General features: G+C 37.7%; 2 protein-coding genes across 7 annotated transcripts in view; both read left to right on the top strand.

The window, feature by feature from the left end:
- The window catches only part of LOC111246525 (ATPase WRNIP1-like), a 9,269-nt gene extending 511 nt beyond the window's left edge, over positions 1–8,758 (top strand). The window contains exons 2-13 of one of the 3 annotated variants that reach the window (XM_022796263.2): positions 2,450–2,741; positions 2,938–3,115; positions 3,352–3,506; positions 3,716–3,850; positions 4,099–4,290; positions 4,509–4,608; positions 4,825–4,944; positions 5,241–5,426; positions 6,812–6,945; positions 7,084–7,185; positions 7,484–7,617; positions 7,982–8,758. In XM_022796263.2, the coding sequence (XP_022651998.1) occupies positions 2,484–2,741; positions 2,938–3,115; positions 3,352–3,506; positions 3,716–3,850; positions 4,099–4,290; positions 4,509–4,608; positions 4,825–4,944; positions 5,241–5,426; positions 6,812–6,945; positions 7,084–7,185; positions 7,484–7,617; positions 7,982–8,105 (1,818 nt within the window). In that variant the 5' untranslated portion in view covers positions 2,450–2,483 and the 3' untranslated portion in view covers positions 8,106–8,758. Of the gene's footprint in view, positions 1–2,449; positions 2,742–2,937; positions 3,116–3,351; positions 3,507–3,715; positions 3,851–4,098; positions 4,291–4,508; positions 4,609–4,824; positions 4,945–5,240; positions 5,427–6,398; positions 6,470–6,811; positions 6,946–7,083; positions 7,186–7,483; positions 7,618–7,981 lie in introns of those variants that run through there. The other 2 variants (XM_022796264.2, XM_022796265.2) reach the window with 2 other exon arrangements.
- A 6,291-nt stretch (positions 8,759–15,049) lies between these two features.
- Positions 15,050–18,873, top strand: LOC147756724 (uncharacterized). Of its 4 annotated transcripts, none has more exons than XR_015323676.1 (3): positions 15,050–15,183; positions 17,149–17,228; positions 18,497–18,873. XR_015323676.1 is itself a non-coding variant. In XM_086983545.1 (3 exons), exons 1-3 carry the CDS (start codon positions 15,680–15,682, stop codon positions 18,530–18,532), a joined length of 321 nt encoding a protein of 106 aa, XP_086839671.1. In that variant the 5' UTR covers positions 15,099–15,679; the 3' UTR covers positions 18,533–18,873. The 4 variants fall into 4 exon arrangements, 1 of the variants encoding a protein (XP_086839671.1); XM_086983545.1 differs by having other exon boundaries at positions 15,099–15,884; XR_015323675.1 differs by having other exon boundaries at positions 17,149–18,873.
- The last annotated feature ends 101 nt before the right edge of the window (positions 18,874–18,974 follow it).

Below are 18,974 nucleotides of genomic sequence, written 5' to 3'. Positions count from 1 at the left end.
TTATGATGCTATTAGCTGGAACTTAAGAAACACTAAGAAGCAGCTGTCACTATTAAGTTACCACACACATACACCGGAACGTTGATTTAGATGCAAGATATAATTTTTATAACGTTGCTAGACTATGCGACAGTAGAATATACAGTTCTCGAAACTTATGGGAATGAACCTAATTAAATTTAGCATGGAGAAGGTGCAACTTAACACATTCAAACAAACACAGCTTTGCTTCGAAGCCGTAGAGATAGGAAGTAACGATAAGTTTTGATTAGCCAAGTCACCTGACATCAATAACCGTCAAAAGGGGCCACATGAGTTCAAAGACTTTGTTAGATTGTTGATTGACAAAATGCTATTTAGTTTCAAATAAAGATTACATAGCACGTTTTGATTAGAGCAAGAATTATATGCAGTAAGAATTTAATTTTAAAGATAATTTTAACAATCAAAGTGTAAACTATTAAATTTATATACACCACCAGTATATAAATCCAGTAAAGAACACGCGCTTGGGTTTAGCGACACGTCAGTACCATGTGGAAATTTAACTACACCTCTTCACAATGCAACGATATTGAATAACTTCTTATTTGTTTTGCACAATGCAACTTGTAAAAGAAGCAAGATCTTTTCACTTTATTTGTTGGAACATTGTCAACTCCTAGAAGAAAATAATGTAAGATTATGCTATTATTGTAGTCCTACGCGACTGGCTAACAACGACTTTTGACATTACTCTGTTTAGGTGTGATGTTTTATTTATATTACGAAATTGTACTACAATTGTATTAAACCTGAAAATATTTCTTAAAATATCATTAATATTAAAATAATTTATTCTGAAGTTCAACGGTTTTTTGTTTAGCAACAAGCAAAATTTCTTTGTAAATAAAGTATTATATATATATAGTACTACAAACGACCTTAGTGTAAAAAAGCTATACAGAGATCTTCAACACGTGCAAATCGTGAGCTAATGCAGAGTTTCGATTCCTACGGGTGCGCTGTTCTCATAGCACTAGGTAGAATTAGTTACGGCTTTGTAATCGCTAGATGTTTTGAATCCTCTAGCTTTACCAATTTACTTCTGCTAATTGATTGTGGCAATCGCCTGGTCAAATTTAGTAAAAACAATGGGCCTTCCTATATTAGAAGTACCGAATGACTATACTCGGGCTTCGATGTCACTCAGCTCAAAGAAAAATGGCGCATTGGTGAGAGAAGAAACGTCCAGTTGGACAAATTATGATGGACATATTGGTATGCCTGGTATATTGATTTTTTTTGCAATAAGGCCGTACTGCGACAAAGAACAGATTCAGCCAGAACTCAAATTACTTTCGTATTGTCTTTTTTTCTGAGCAGAACAACTGTATAAAGATGTTTATATTATAAGGTCCACTTTTAGTACACAGCTATTCTGCTTGTCACTGGTGAACGTCCGAGAGAATAGAAACTTACGCCTACGTGGCTGAAAAATACAAGATCAATTGGGTTATCTGAACAAGCATCAGTAACGCGGAAAGCAAACATGTGCTTGTTCGTAGAAGTTTACCGCTTGACTTTTAAGATCCAACCTACTGATTTGTAAATGAATGCTTATAACTTTCTTCTGGATGCAGGGGTATTCGCTTTTTGTGTGCCATTTTTAATATACGGTGCATAGTCGAATACGAGACAGCACAAAGCACATCAAACTGCGCTATTAAAGGTTTTATTTATGAACATCGGCGCACTTTGAGTGGCTTGACCGGTTAACAGGCGGTTCGTCCTTGCATACATTCGATTTTGTTCATTCCTGTTCTATAATGGTGCCACTTGCCATTCAAGTCCAGACTTGTTGGTCAAAAAGCTAGCTACTCTTAAGGCAACGAAGATTCTATGCTAAAAGAAAATTGGTGTCTTTGTTAATACTAATAATAGCTAACTAAACAACAGCTTTATTTAGCTCATTCTGAGAACATGATCATATTATACTAAAAGTTAGTAATACACCTTGCTGCAATCTGTATCGTGTGGGCCGCTAGCGAACTGTGCATGTTTACAGATGTTGAAGTCTCAACTTATAATTCACACTTGGGAAGCAAAAAAATCCTGAGCTTTCGTTATGGCACACGTGGAAAGATCATTTGAGTCTAGTTTTCCCAAATAATAATTATATTAGTACACGTAGTGATTGCCTCAACTTTATAGCTTAGGTTATGTTGTGAGTATAAAACAATAAAGAGAAGGTCCTATTATGAGATTAATAGGAATTGTCAAAGGCTTAGGAATGAGCGACTGACTCTACTTTCCAATTAAATTTTCTTGCTATCGGTAAATGGTTTTCATCTTTTTTGGAACAAAAATATATTCAACGTACTTAAACGTTTTGTTGTACGCCAACTATACGCCAAATACACTATATCAATGAATACTATGTGTTTGGCTTTCCACTGTATATCAATAGAGCTGTTGAAGGTGTTGTGCTCGTCGACGCCATAATGTCTTCGTCAACTGAAGCTAAAAAAAATGCTGGTTCATTGTCGTCAACGGAGTGTCCGGTCTGTAATCAGCTAGTCGTTTCGGACCTAATCAATCAGCATCTAGATCGCTGTTTAAAGACGGGAACTTCACAGAAAAATTCAAAGAGTCCAAAGGACTCTCCTCGAAAGTCACCATCGAGAAAAAAAAAAACCGGAACAGTCTCCGCCACTAGCATATCTCCACCCAACACCCCCAAAGGCTCGTCAACCTCAAAGGTCTGAGTTGGACCCGGTAGATCCTATACTTTTTTGAGGGATAGTAGTAGCATCTATTTCCTGCGAGGGCTGTACAATCCTAAAAATACTAGCAGACCAAAAGATTGCAACCTTAGCTATGCTTAACCTAGCCAATACCAGCAAGTCGTAAGTATGCTGATGAACTAAAATTGTAATTTATGACAAATTCGTACAGAGTCTCAACAGCACGACAATCCACCCATTTTTTCAATCTCGAACCCAGAAGAAAGATACCCGTATATCTTGGACGTCTTCCTCCGCAAAGAAATTTCGAACAGACATTATAGACTTAGAAGACGACTCTGGCTCACCAAAAGACGACATTGTCAAATTTGAGGAAGGATCTATAAATGGTAATGCTATATATGAATTAGGAAAACATCTATTGATTTTGAGTAAGTATAAAATAATACGGCAAAATAATGCCTTTTCGTAAGTCGATTCATTCTTCTACATTAATACTACGTCGACCTTTATCTAGAAGCCGAACGTAGCTAGATGTCCATAGCGAGCTAAAGTACCAGAAATTTATACTGTATTTATATATTTAGGACAACTTTATATTAAGGACAACTTGTTATAACTTTAGATCGAGCGGAATCGAAAAAAAACAAATTCGGTCAAGCTGGCACATCATCAAGCTTCGTGAACGGAATGTCGTGTCCTGACTCAGCCGCTGTGCTGAGCAGATCGTCAATAGGTGACAAACAAACAAAGGATACTAAGTTCAAACCATTAGCTGAGGTATGAAATTGGTTCTAATTGTACATAGTGCACACTATTGATGATTTCATCACTAGTCCCCGCTTAATAACTCTTTAAAGAAGACTACATTAATGATCATAAACTTTTCAAATAAATAAATTCATAAATTCAAAGTACAACGATTATAAGCTTGATATCCTGGTGTAAGTTGAACCGGAATTTCTAAGGGTTATGACTATTTCTTGAAGGTTATGCGTCCGACGAGACTTGATGGCTATGTAGGTCAAGATGACGTTGTAGGAGAAAAGACTCTTCTACGGAAACTTATTAACAGCGAGTACATGCCATCTATTATTCTTTGGGGACCACCAGGCTGCGGCAAGGTCGGGATGAAATATTCGTTTTTCCACTTTTCTGGTTGCTTTACTATGCATGCTCGTGTATTACATGGTAGCAAATGTTGCTAACATAAGAACTTATTGCTTGAGTGCTTATGATCGACACTATGGTTTCCTTTAATATTCTATTCAAATATTGAAATACGTTTACAGTTATGGTAAAACTATTAGTTTGTTAATAACTAATAATATATAAAATAATAATAACTGTATTGTAACTTCTTACTTTAAAGACAACACTGGCGCATATAATTGCGAGTCACAGCCGGGAGCGCGGCACAAAATTTGTGACACTCTCTGCAGTGGCTTCCGGAACCAAAGATGTAAAGGACATCGTAAGCAAAGCCCAGACTGATCAGAAAATGTTTCAAGCTAAAACGATTCTATTTCTCGACGAGATCCATCGATTTAATAAGGCCCAACAGGTATACTCGTATTGGGTACATTTGAGAATTATAGAGGCATATTGTTATCATCACTGGATTCTCATGAATCCGAACTGATCATAATAAGGTTCGTGAGTGTATCTCATCCCCTTATTATTGGGAATACGAAATGAAAGTGCATTAATCGTATCACTAAGCCATGTTAAGAAGACAATGTACACCACTAACATCGTTTTTGCATTATGCCAATGTTTCAGGACGTTTTCTTACCTTTTGTAGAGAAAGGCATTATCACGCTAATAGGTGCAACCACCGAAAATCCGTCATTCTCACTTAACTCTGCACTCCTTTCAAGATGTACGCTAACAACTAATTTCGTTTCGGATATTTGAAAAATTGATTAACATATCTAGCTTAATTTCTTTCAACCATTTTTTAGTATGCTTACATCCTTTAGGAGACGTACCGTCTTATATTCTGTAGTGAGTAAAAGTAATTTGGTACATCCAACTTAATGCTTCGAGGAATATTGGATACTGAGAATTCGTTGCGCGTTTCACATGTAAAACATAGGTAAAACGATCGTGTTGGAGAAGCTGTCATCAGAAAATATTAAAACAATTGTGCTTCGTGCGCTAGAATTTCTCGAAGTCAACATCATTCAGGATAACAAAGAGACCGCCAGCGTAAAAGGTAGTTGAAATGACTGTGGAGTTACGAATCGTTTTTGTTACTTTTTTTTTATTTTTTTATTGCTGAAGCGCGACTTAGAACTAGCCAACAGTTCTAGTGAAGTTTAGTTCTGAAAAAGGGCATTAGTTGCTATTGTTGAGTGGCGTTACAAAACCTTTAGACTGAGGTGGACCAAGGATTACGGTTGTTAATTCTAACAAATAGTCTGCATCAAATCTGCTACCTACTGACTATAGTCATAGTTGATCCAGAACCGTCTAAACGAGTTGATTTTATTAATCTCCACTATATTCTAGGTGGCTTATCAATTACTCAGTCCGCTATTGACTTCGTAGTGGCTGTCAGTGATGGTGATTGTCGCACTGCATTAAATTCGCTTCAGACAGCTGTCGACGGATTTCGTGACGTCGCAGATTACGTTATCACGAAAGAAGATATTAAAAGCAGTCTTAAAAAAACACACTTTCTTTACGATAGAAAAGGTCAGCTGCGTCATTTACTTACTTACTATAATTAATTAATTAGGCTGTTACAAGCGAACTTTGAAATTGAATAACTTTTGAACTACGCGCCGCTAGCAGACGGAATTTGACTGCTAATGACTCCAAATTTCTAGCAATTGTAAATAAAAACCGCTCGAGTATACTCCAAAAGGGGAAATATTTTTTAGGCTTGAAAATCAACACTCAGTCGTCACATGTTCCTCGAAGATCACACCGCTGCGGAAAAGTCGAAGCTTGGTGACTGTACTAGGTACGGAGACCTTAAAAGAGAGTATAGTGGGTGAGTTAAGCAAACATTTCAAAAACAAAGGTTGGAGTGTTAACGATAATTAAGGTGACCAGTTACCGCGATACGAAAGCCCAGAACGTATTGTCGTAATCGAAAAGGCTTAGTCGGCCAAAAATGATATTTCCCATGTAACGAGACCTGGAATAGTAATTTGAACACTGAAAATGCACAAACTGGAAGAAAAAGGATTCCCGTGAATTGACTCCAGGCCAGCTGAAGGTGCGTATGGTGTATCTTAGGTGCAACTTGTGGATCGTGACTGGATCAAAAATCCGCTTGGAACATGCGGTCGCCGTATACAAAACATGGTTTAATCTTAACTGTCATAGACATGTATCAGGCGAGAAAATGGCGTTATTCTGTAGAGAAAGCAGAATTGGTGGCAGTGTCGAGTATGTTCATATATAATGTGATGGTAGTACTTGTAATGGACATCAGAGGTATCTGCTACTATAAGATACTTTTAGAAAAATGATGTAATGATTACAGCCCGCTATCTCGAGTTCTTCAAAAAATTCATAGACTATTGCCATGGCAATATGAAGCACGCATTCTAGTTACTTGATAACAATGCCAGACACCATCGCCGTGCCTTGATTACTTCCCTAATTAAGTACAAAAATATTCAACGTCGGCCTCACCAGCCTACTTTCCCAATCCAGGAGAGAGTCACCTGGTGAAGCCGTCATCCCGTGTGATTATAGAACTTTCCATCTCCCAAGAAGGGCAACTGGTAAGCAAGTGTAGTTCATTATCTATTTACTTAAAGAAGCCATAAATAGAGAAACTGCACGTGGGAAAGCGAATGATAGGTAGATGGCTGTCCAGAAGCCGCCACAGCGGCGGGGTGTATAAAAAAAATGAGAGTATTTGCAACATACGTTAATCATTATTCTCTTCCAATTAGGTCCAAAGTTATTTATTTCAAAGTCCGCCGGCTTCATTTGTAATAGCTTAACACTATGTTTTGTTTTTAATCAATATCATTAAAAAATTATCTTCTACCAACTGAGTATAGAGGATATCTTGATTATTGTTTATTTCTCTAAAAACGAGCGCCGAATGCTGATTCCAGGCGATATGCATTATGACACAATATCGGCGTTCCATAAATCGATGCGATTTGGAAAAGAAAACGCAGCTTTGTACTACCTCGCTAGAATGCTAAACGGCGGCGAAGATCCTCGTTTTATAGCCAGGAGACTCATGGTATGTTTGTGTGGTGCTGTCCATTAACAATTTATTTCTCTCGGTTCTTTCTCTCGGAATGAAAAATAGCACTCCTGGCGATGACAGTCGTGATGATTTGATAAGCGTAACCTGAGGAGCATCCATTGTCGTTTTTAGGTATTTGCATCAGAAGACATCGGTTTAGCCGACCCAACAATGTTAAGCCTGGCTGCCGCAACACACCAATCCTGCGAAAAAATTGGAATGCCTGAATGCAGGGTAATGGCGTTACATTGCTCTTAGGTTTTACGTCAAATAGTAGCTTGACGAAACAGTTTATGGTATCGAAATAGAAAAATAGTAAATGAAATAGATGATCGATGGGAGCTACAAATAATTTTGAAAAATAGATTAATCCTCAGGAGTAAATAACGGCAACCTTAGCTGCTTAAAAGAAACTTAGCTGCTTAAAGAAGCCGGCATAGCTTCCGCTACGACGGAAGAAACCTTCCCACGTAAATAAAAACAACATCAACGAAGTAAGCTTAATTTTTAAATTTCTCAATTTGGAACATAGATCATGCTTTCGCATTGCACAGTGCAGTTCGCACGCGCACCGAAGTCGCGCGAGACCTACGATGCCTATGGCCGGGCAGAAATTTTCGTCAGAGAATTCGAAGGGCCACACCCTGCGATCCCTTTATCAATACGGTAAGACCATTAATAAGACTATGCTATGGTATTTCCGCAGATTCTGCTCATCTTTAAGTTCAATGAGCGGCATTTGCCATTCGGACTTAGATCTATAAAGCTAACGAAATCTGTCTATGAGAAAGTCTGGAACCACCACTAATCTTAGCAAAGTTACTGGAAGGTGCTTTTGCTGCGATCCTAAGAATAGGGCTAATGGATAAAGTTAGAGCGACTAGCTAATGGGTTCTTAAAGTGACTGGCAAAATGCTGGGCATTGAATGTATATGAGTAAACGCGTTCGGTACTGTTTCGAGAATATTATCTGGGTTCTTAAATAGCAAATTTACTATCTGTTTTTTATTTACCGATTCACTACATTTAGGAATGCTCCAACAAAGCTAATGAGGGAACTTGGCTATGCAAAAGGCGAGTACGGATCCTGTATGCCCGAAGGAATGGAACATATCGACTTTTTCAAAGGACCCCCTCCGGCGCACCATAAATAGATGTAGGTTACACTTTTGCTAGAATAGCTTGAGGCTCGATCGAGCAAACGAGGTGTCTGCTAAAAACTAGAGCATACATTTTAACCACGCCGGCAGGATGTGTGCACCAAAGTGAATGATTGAATAATATGCTGTGTCTTGGATCCGTTTAAATAATGCTCTTCGACAAAAATCTTTTTTGTTGCATCGCAAAAATGGCCAGAATAATTTTTCGGGCCAAAGACGGTATCCCTGTGTGCGTGTACAGATCAGACCGGTGGTCACGATCGTGGCACTTCAAGCTGAACATATCCAGCCGCTTTTATGCTCAGAATTTTTCGTGTACTTTTTGTGCATTTCCTAGATGTTATCCAATCTTAGATATTTAAATGTATTATTAAAGTTATATATTTTACTTATTATTCCATTTTAAGTACACTTTTATATACGTACATAAGTTGTCGGCAAAGCCGAGTAAAAAATGAATAGTATTATCAACAAAAGCTTAAATGGGTAATCCTCTGTTTTTTTACCATTGAAGTAATCTTAAGGCAAATGTAAAATATAGCATTATTTGAGGTTATGTTACTACTAACTAGCTTGTATATGCAAAAATATGAATAGAATGATTAATACATTTAGACTAAAATAAAACTGCTTTAAATGAAAATCAAGCTGAAGCTGGTATTTTATTTACATACTCCATACTTGTGGATTAGACCCGACCTAAAAATAAATTCTATGCACCGGATGTATTTTTGGATTTTTATTTTTACTACATTATTAATCCATACGGTTCCCGTCGTGTGCGTTGAAAATAAGGAATAGCAAAGAACTATTAATAAATTACCTTCTGTTGTTGACTGCTGGCGTAAGTTGTAGGCCATAATTAAGTGGTCAAGCAAATTCGTTAAGATAATAATCCTAGTAATCTTTTTCGACATTTCTTAAAACTATTTGTTGTCTTATGTTTTGCATTACGGAAAGAATTACGGTTAACAATGCGTTATCATCAATCGGGATAGAACAATTTAGAACAAGATCTCACGGAAAACAGCCTTTCATAACTTTTTCTTTTGGTTTTGTTGAACTTTAATTTCCTAAAATAACTTCACTTATTTAATACATGGCCATATTTACATCTGTGATGTGAAGAAGATAAAGCATTATTTTAAGCAGAATTATGTCGGGAACAACTTTTAACAACAGACAAACAAACAGCAAATATAGAAACACACTTTTTTAGATCAATGAAAAACTGCACGAATCCGATTGCTTTAAATGTCATATTTATGAACGGCTTTCTAAATGGCCGTACATACAGTTGTTCTCCTATAGTAATGATAGAAACAATAATGTGCAGGGCACAGAAGATAAGGTAAAATAATCCATATTGCGTAATCATATTAAAAAGGAGAGCCTAATATATATATATATATATATAATTAGGCGAAACTAACGACTCCGATTGACGACAAATTGTTTATAGCACTATTCGTGCTTTACGTTAAATACATGTTTTTTATTATATTTATATTAAACTTAGTACACAAAGTGCATTGTTTTAAGTATAAAATAGTTGTTCTCTTATATCGTTCAACAACTTAAAAACAAATGACAAGTTGTGATAGGTAAAAGTATGTACACAGTGCTGGCACGGGCTGTACCAAATAAACGTTAAGACAACCTCTGCTGAGCATCAGGATACAAACTACAATGTAATGTGACTTTAGTCAATGGTAGCAGTATAAAGTGATTATGATGATTATTTTTTTGATTGGGTTAGCTAAGTTTCGCGCAATAATTAAGCTAAAAGAAGAGCCAACACTATTATTATTGCTGCCTGGTCATAGCAGAAGCATGGCAGATATAAAATCAAATTAGAACTTTCTAATAAAACATTTTGCCGGCCACATGTGATTCCTCGAATTCAGTCGTTGTTAGTTAGACAACATGGGCGCTGGATCGGTAATAGAACTAGTTTGACTAAATACTAGTTTTGATTTTACTACCATGAAGCATCCATTCAAAGTGCTGTTGGCCTGAAACCAAATGTGTCTACACCCAGTTTTGAACCTAAGGTTAAGCCAGGGTGTTGCATTAGCTTGACTAATACCGATTTTTCAAGCTACAATCTCAAACTTGTTGACGAAGTCACTCAATGATATTATCGATGACGCCGGTGGCTCCAACCTTGTAAGCTCTAACAGCAAGTGTAAAGGTATTCTGGAGGCTTGTTAGTGAGGATTGAGGGCCAAGCGTGTTGTACGGTAATGGCAGCAAGCTTTACGCTTAACTGGTTTTTTTTGGATTGTACGAAGTAAAACGCATTAGCCACCCGTACCAATTTGAAAGCTATATAAAATAATTTGATACGTTTGATGAAAATGATCATTTTCATATTTTTTTTTTTTAATAATATTTTTCAATCAATAAAATTACATTGAGCTAGAAGTGCATGATCGCCTCTACTGAAACAAAACAGAGGAACTAACGGGTCTAGCTTCCTAACAATGTTATTTTATCTGTCTATAGATGCGTATGTTCTTTTAACACTTATATCTGAGTCTGATAAGTTTTATGCCCGACTCATACGCTAGGCCAGATCATATTATGGTTCGTAGAGCACCCACAGATATATGCGTCTTTCATGGAAACAATACACAATATCCTCCGTTAACTAAATAATATGTCCATACATTCGATGACATGTCACAGAGCTGAAAGTTCAGCTGACAATATAATTATTAAAGAAAGCACTTTTAGGAAAACACTTTTCCGCTAAGCTCGACTTAATGTGGGTGAGCCTTACACGCAATTGAACTTGAGAATGTCTTATCACATGTGTCGAGTCATTGAAGACTGATGCTGATTAAAACTACGTGGATCAGTCTTATCTAAGTTACAAAGCCATGTGCTGATAGTTTAACCGAAGCTATGACAGAGGCAAAGGTGTCCCCGTGAAGAAGCACAGAGACACTTCGGACACATGCCACAAAGATACCGTTTAAAGACAATCATATGTTTATATAGTTACGGCTGCCTCTGTGAATGACCTTACCATGAAATGATGGTAAATGCTCAATAATTGTTTTTTGCACCATATATAATCTGTACGAAACTTTACATGGCAAGCCAAAACTCTACATGATCGAAACTTGTTATTTAGCTCATGTTGTGCTTCATAAATAGCCCATTATTGCGCCCATTATTCACGTTAAGTGTGTAACTAATGTAGGTATATGTCGACGGCCTGAACTAGCGACTGGGGATCAGCAGTCACTCAAGCCTGTCATCTTAATTTCAGCGCTAAACTCAACACTAACAAGTAAAGCAATTAAAAGAGGTAAATATAATCGCATCGATTTCTTAGTGAAAATTTTTTTGGAGTAATCTGCTACAAGAAGTACATACTGCAGATCGAAAACTGACATGCAAGGTAAAGGTACGACTCTCTGCAAACATGACAGCCTTGAGCTACTAGTGCAGCAAAGATTTTTTTTACAAAGGTGTCGAATATTACGTGTGCTTACCAAATTAAAGGTATAGGATTTATATAAGTGCTTATCAACTGAGTGAATACACGTCAATCCACAAGTCCTGCTCACTAGTCGAGAAAGTAGGCACCAGTTGTGTTCGACCTGACGAGGCTCAGCTTACAACTCCGTTATGTTTGTGTTTTGATTCAAATTGTTACTGTTACTATTTAATAGGACGACACTACACGTATGCATCTTGCACAGTGTCAAAAATATAACCACACGGTATCCTTAGCCAAAGGTGAATTCAACATGGTTTTTCTCGGTGTTGTTCTAAAATGTTTCAAACTTATTTGCGATACTGTCTTTAAATACCGTTTCTGATAGCTGGATTCTAGTGCGAAACGTAGCAGGCCTTTGCTTAGCGTACATGCAACGCTTTTTAACGGTTCAGCTACTTATTCTGTACGATCAAGCTCTCGGGATCATTTCTTCAGTATAACATCAAGGACTTGTCCGTTTGTTGTCCTAACTACCAGATCTAGCCAAAGTGAGCCTTGTTGGATTCACCTGAAATTTCTCCATGAAGCCATTTGCAAGGGCATATTTACTTTTTTTTTTTCAGTCTTCAATTTATTTAGAGGAATTATGCAGTTGGCTAATTGTGTCAGCGCATATAGGTTTCGTCTCGCGTTTGCTGGTCTTTGAAGACATTGCTATGACAAACTGAAAAACAACCGAATATGTTATATATTTGTTATGTATTTATTATATTTACATGTAAATTATATCCTAATGGACATGACAAAACGAAATTGACATCGATTTATTGTTGTCTAATAATAAATTAGTAACTAATAAATAGTATGCAGTTTCTTCGATTACAGTAATCCTTAGGTTTGTGTTTATTATTGTTTCTAAATGTTTGTAATGATTGGAAAAGCAGTCCTCAGTCAAAAAGTAAACACATCATAAGAACATAGCAAAAAAGTAAGTGAAAAATAACTGTTATCACCAGACGCATAACTTACAACAAGTTGGGTGTTCAAGTGCCTTTAGTGCTATTTTATCATTTTGATCGATTTGCACGAAAGCATGCCACAGCGAATATAGAAATACAACGCACTCTCCGCATATACGCTTCAAAATTGGATAGTTTTAATTTCATTTAATACTCTATAGTGGTAATAATTATTATCACTAGATGATACAGAAACAATAGATGGCTATCAACGAAGTGAAGATAAAGATTATTATTTAACATTATCATATATAGGAGAAAAAGTTAGCAAGAAGAGGCGAAGTGGTATTTCCGTTATCTATGCATAACGATTTTGGGCTAGATTAAAAGTATATGATACAACAATATATATGCTAAGTTATTTATTACTAGATCGTGTAATACACGATATTGCAACGCATGTATTTAAAATCCCAATGCAACTTCACGATGAAAGTAGGCGCCGGGTAAGGTTTGTTCCAAATTTCATCGTCACCCCATCACAAAGTTTAAAGTCCCGGTGTTTACTGCTTTCTTTATGGCCAACACAAAAATAATTAATTGAGTTTCCTAGAATTATCGGGCGCTGTACTTTCCTAACGTCTGCCGTACGCATTGTACAGTATTGAAAAGAAGCGAACATAACTAATTTTTTTATGGAAGCAAATCTTTGTCTTCGAATAAGAGATGTTGCCCGCAGAACAGTGGCGAAATCGGTGCCGAAAAACTAAACAAGAGTTAAATAAATGTTCCATACCAATGTTGCATTACGCGCTAGCTCTAGGGGCAGACTACCATAACGATTTTTGAAAATCGAGTAGAATGTCCATCTACCGGCACAAGCGATATAAATCACCCGCGGAATAAATAGAACAGCTTGTTTGCCTAAGACCTAAGGTCGGGTTTAATCGCGCATGCCGATATAACTCTGGTTATTAGTTCTGTAAGATTCCCTTTATCGAGCATCGAGAGTTTGTATTTTGATTTGAAGAGACTGAAGGGAACGATTAAGTTTTTGGGAGAAAGCCTCCGTTGAAGGATATTTTTGGGACAATGCTGATGTGAATGCCGGTGTAAGTGTGCTTGTGAGAAGCAAGACGAGATCCACTGTTAGAGCGGCCATAGATTCAGCTCGTGTTTTTGCGGTTGTTGTTAATGTTTAATGATTTTCGTAGTTTAATTACCTGGATGCAAGGAAGCGGAAGAAATGCATTGGCTATGTCTACTCTGACTCTGTTTTTCTTTTTTCTTTTAAAAAACGTGTGACACCCACCACACTATAATGCTGGAACGTTGTTAGCGATAGACAAAACTTAGCGATTTAGGCGGCTGGAAATCCGTTTTGAAGTCATTGGTTTCCTGTCATTCGGATTTAGCTTCACATTTGGCAACTGACTGATTCAAAAATTGGCTCAGTTGTTTCTCTGTCGCAGAATTTGCCTGCCCTATAAAGATGCATCTGTTTTTTGCTTTCTCGACATACGTATACTCGATTGCATGCTGAACGACTGCTGATGGCCTATCATCGTCCGATGTCGACATCGGCCGTCAAGGACTTCTCCGGGCCAATTTGAGTATAAAATCTATATGAGCTGATATGAATCCACTGAGCGCATGTTTATTTATTTGGTCTCTCATTAGCTGGCCATTCGTCAAATGTTTGTTCATAAGGCAGTTTTTACAGTTAGCTACATAGCTAGATGGCTGCTTCTGAACGCGTTGTCGGGATCCTTCGATTATGCGCCTTCTTTCTTCGAGAATATTTGATAGCGAATGGCCTACGTCAATAAATAATTACATGTTTTTTGGGATACTCGAAGTCGTTACCTGTTGAATAGTGATCCAACTACATATATTATTATAGTTATATATTACTATTGAGTGTAATTCATGAGAAGTAAATTCATTATTCGGTTGTTATGATTCATTTCGAAGCTACGATGCGCGACCGATTATTTTCTGTGCTCGACATAGACAATGCGAAACGGTAGCGCCTCTATGCTGAGAACAAGTTCTTGCAATCCTATCCTTGATGTAGCATCAGTTAGCGTGTCCTCATTAAAGGTTTCTTACAGGCCTATCCTACAGTGGGAAAACATCCTTTTCGACTGCCAATTCTCACTGTTTTTATATTGCAAAAATATATTAGAATATAGTTTTCGTATCGCAAATACTACTTCGTGTAAATATTGTACATAGAAATTCAGTGGGACCTTTGCAAGTTATTCGTATCTCCAGCCATACTTTGCATGCATCTCTTGCTTAGTAACTGACAGAAAAATAGTTTTGTCAATTAAAAACGAACTGCAAACAGCTTTGGAAAGTTTTCATTAATCAGTGGTTTGATCTCAAGAGATCCCTTAAGTAGGTAAGTGCGCGAATCAGCTTGAGAATACGGCCTGAATCCCCTTATCACCCTTCTTAGCCAGCCATTGATTTTATCGCAGTGAGCACAGATCGAACTAGGCTAAGTGAATCAAAACAGGTTTGAATTGAGACAGCGTGTCCTGTAACGGCATTTCCAGGACTTTCACGCGAGAGCTTTTGTCGTTGCTTTCGTCAGCGACGTACGTTGGGCAAGTGCCAGGCAACAGCCTCGAATCACAAAAACTCAACATTTGTGTGTATTCACATGTTTTGCGTGTACAGCGCTAGTATATTCCGATTTAGCTTCCAATTAAAGTCGTCATTTTTGACCTAATGCAGCCTCAATGGCGTCGAATAACAATTGTTCGTTATGCTTACGGTATATCTGGAGCAGTGCACCGCGGCCTACTAGGATTTGATACTTTATCCAACGAGAAAACAGATGAACTCAAATGTCTCAACCATCCTAAAAATGTGTATAGGGGCGCTTCGCCAAAGACTGCCTACTTTCCCTCAAAGAGCAGTGGTCATCGAAGTACTCTAAATGTTATCATACAACAGTAGAAACTGATCTTCTTCCTTTTCGTTCTTTATCATTAAATATTTGAATTGCGTCGCAATGTGGCACATAGTAAAAGTAGTCCGACCACAACGCTGCATCTGTTTATGACGGGCGATTACCAATGTTGGCCCTCGGAGAGCTCATTGATGCTGCAGAGGACCGGCTTATGTTTTTAAATCCTTTATGAATGACGGTGTCAGTTTTGCCACACACCGATCAGCAAACGTGCGCGTGTCTGGGTAAAGACTACTCGAAAAAAGCACCCAGAAGCACAAAGGCAGTTACTCTTTTAGAAAATCTAAAAGTGAAAGAGGCATTGGTGGAGGCACAGTTTCAACTAATTTTGCTTGCCGAAGCTGACGTTAGGCAGATTGCTGCACTTATGAGAGACGGTAACCCAAATCCATCGGATCGCCTTTTTGCTGAACAAGTCAATTGTCGGTTTTTTAAGACAGGCTTGGTGTCTATGAAATCGATGAACGATTTCCTAATCATATTTCAAAAGCAAGAGGATAATTCCGAAATTCATTGACAAAATAGTAACGACATCGTAGGTTACGTAGTGGCGTATTTTGCACAGTTTCCCTGCGTCAGTAAATTAATACCTGATTAAGTTCGAAGATCACAAAACTTACTAAGCAAATGCATTTGGTTCCGACAGCCGCTGCAACCTATGTACGCGTACGTACTCTTTTCAGTTTATGTGACCAATTTTCGAAATAATTGAGAAATTAGACCAAATCTAATCTAAAATTTTTCTCAGCAAATTCGCTGCAACCGAACAGATTACTTTGCCAGTACGGGCAGATTTGTTATTTGTCCCTTTTCGATTCGGCAAAACCTATGGTTATTATGTATACAGCATAATAAGCACCAAGTGGTCCTCCATTTTCCATACTCTAATGGCTCTAGCAGTGTCGTTTCCACAGAACGGAGAAACTATAAACTGTGATGTATGTATTAGTCATGTGTCACAAAACCAAAGCTTATCCGGTACACCTGGCCTACAGCTCCGAAACAATAAGCTCGTAACACACACGTGGTAGACGGAACCCCATCAGTTGCATACTTTGTTTAACTAATGTTTTGTTTTTACAAAGGTGCAATTTATTGTAACATACTTTTAAAACAACAACAATTACTAAAACAAACAGAAACATGTATACAAAAGCATCATCTGCTCACTATATTCTTCCCGACAATTGTTGCATCACTTCAATCTTGTAGAGATACACTATATGAGAGTTAGCCCATAGAGGGACATGTGAACTGGTCCGGCTTCAACGCCAACCCCAAATACGCTTCGTTTCGTCCCGAAGACTACTTGCTCGAGCTTACCAAATATTTGTTGAGCAACGACATTCGGCAATATAAGGCGGAAGTAAAGGAGTCGACATACGCTTGAGAAGATGCTTTGCATATAGCTTTATATTATTGCCGACCTCTAACGGAGTGCGATATTACATGACGTGGAACGCTACTCTATACACGTATATTTGACCCCTTGAAAAAGCAGCAAAAAAACAATGACGCTCGAGTGCAAGTCGAGGCTTTTAAAGACTTTACTGTTTGCAAAGTGTACTCCGGTCTCTAACGGAAATATATTTAAATAACGTAAAACGGTAGCATTGTACATTTTTATGTTTCGAGTTTCAGGTCCGGTCGGCTCGCATCGCCGTCAGGCATTCGATCAGATGGCCGGCTTTCAACAGGAAACGACGTGCGTCTATGCCCAGGTGCGAACCTAGACCACAACGCGTCCCGGGGGAAATACGTTACTTACCAAGCTGTCACGGGGACACTGTACATTTCGGACACCTAAAGCTGATGTCCTCGTTTGTTAAACAGCATTCTTGAGCACTATCTATATTTACTTAAATGAATAACTATGTCGCTCTTGTAAAGGTCCAATCTCTCATTGTTTATTCAGTAACTAAGAAGATGACGCACCGCCACAGTATACTTCTCTGTAAGGTTATTTACTGTGACTCGGCAGAAAAACAGTCATTTCACAATCACGCATGCTTACAACTAATAATTCATATTCCAAATTCTTAATCATTTTGACGAACATCATCCTGAATCAGACTATTGTTTTATGATCCAATGACCAGAAAGCGCTCTTAATATACGACAGCTGTGAAGACTCAGAGCTGGTATTTTCGTAGGAGGCTGGGCACAAGAGCTAGATTTTGTTGGCTTGATTACATTATCTCATATATATATATATATAAAGCTATTCTGAAAAATTAAATCAACTATACTATATGAAAAAAACACACCAAATTTACTTAGCGCTAATTATAAATAAGCGTTTTATAACGCTTAGTCTGATCGATACCATTCACAAATTTTGTTCGCTTCTTACATTACCAAATACACTGACCAGGGACTGAATTTGAAGCTATTGCATAAACGATTGCTTCTTATAATAAGCAGAAGCACTGTTATAATTATTGTAGGGTAACAAGCATGAGCATAGCGAAGGATTTACCGGCTTTTCAAATAAGTTAAATGCCCCCTATTTGCCATGTACGCATATGTCAGCAGACGAATTTCAGTTTGGTGCAAAAACGAAAATAGCCGTTTACCCCAAAGGGTATAAATGCCTCTACAATTTAAGGTGCTAAATCTTCTGCTACTAGTTCAAGCCATTGTCAAAATAACGAACTACACGTATAACGAAATCAGGAATCATAATTACCTGCTGCAGAGCACAAGCTGCATACTAATTCAATGTTTCAATCGTATAAAAAAAATTCGGTTTGCTAGCCAAACGTTTTCCTTTCTTTCTATTTGAACATCGCAGCTTATCATAGATATCCGATACAGGAGACAGTTGTAATCACCCGAATCCTTACAGGATAATTACTAGCCTAGTTAGTAACAAGCCTTATAAATATGATTTATTTAGTCGGCTTTAACTAGTACACATCCTTTAGAAAAAGATGTTTCCTCTTTGGCTCGTGATTAAATCATTAGCTAAGTTATCAACTTTGCCCAGTATGCAGTTCCGGATGCATCATCTATTCAGCGGTGAATATACCCTGAGAGAGGCGGATATTTGGAAATCGTTTACCAAAAACGAGAAGATCCCACCTGGTGCGCGGAGCTGGAATCTTGACAAGATATATCCGCTGGAGGCAGATGTACATCTAGATACGGATATAATGCGACAAGCACAGTATTGGCTAACACTGTCAGGTTTTAGGTGTACCGGTCTGTCATTATCCATTCCCCACCCCATCCGAACTCCCTAGTTTTTGTTAAAACCGTCATAATCTGCTAGTTAGATGTAGTATTGATTGACAACGCAAAAATTATGAAGAACAGTGAACAGTTACGGGAAAAATAAAAAGCAGGACATTCGCTCATTGCAAAGAGTACCCAAGAAGTATTTTTAATTATTTCTTTCTAAATATCTGAGTATTCGTAATCTGTAAGGTATTCAGTAATTGGCCTGATCTCTACCTTTACAACCA

Source organism: Varroa destructor, unplaced genomic scaffold (genome assembly GCF_002443255.2).
Source record: "Varroa destructor unplaced genomic scaffold, Vdes_3.0 BEIS01000003.1, whole genome shotgun sequence".
In the NCBI taxonomy this organism is placed as follows: domain Eukaryota; kingdom Metazoa; phylum Arthropoda; class Arachnida; order Mesostigmata; family Varroidae; genus Varroa; species Varroa destructor.
Note: the sequence above shows the minus strand (reverse complement) of the source record. Positions and strands in the feature narration are given on the sequence as shown.

Coding starts and splice junctions, on each gene's coding strand:
- LOC147756724 (XM_086983545.1), top strand. CDS start 15,680: ATGACGGTGTCAGTTTTGCCACACACCGATCAGCAAACGTGCGCGTGT. Junction 15,885..17,148: donor TGCTGCACTTATGAGAGACG/GTAACCCAAATC, acceptor TTCGAGTTTCAG/GTCCGGTCGGCTCGCATCGC. Junction 17,229..18,496: donor CGACGTGCGTCTATGCCCAG/GTGCGAACCTAG, acceptor AACTTTGCCCAG/TATGCAGTTCCGGATGCATC.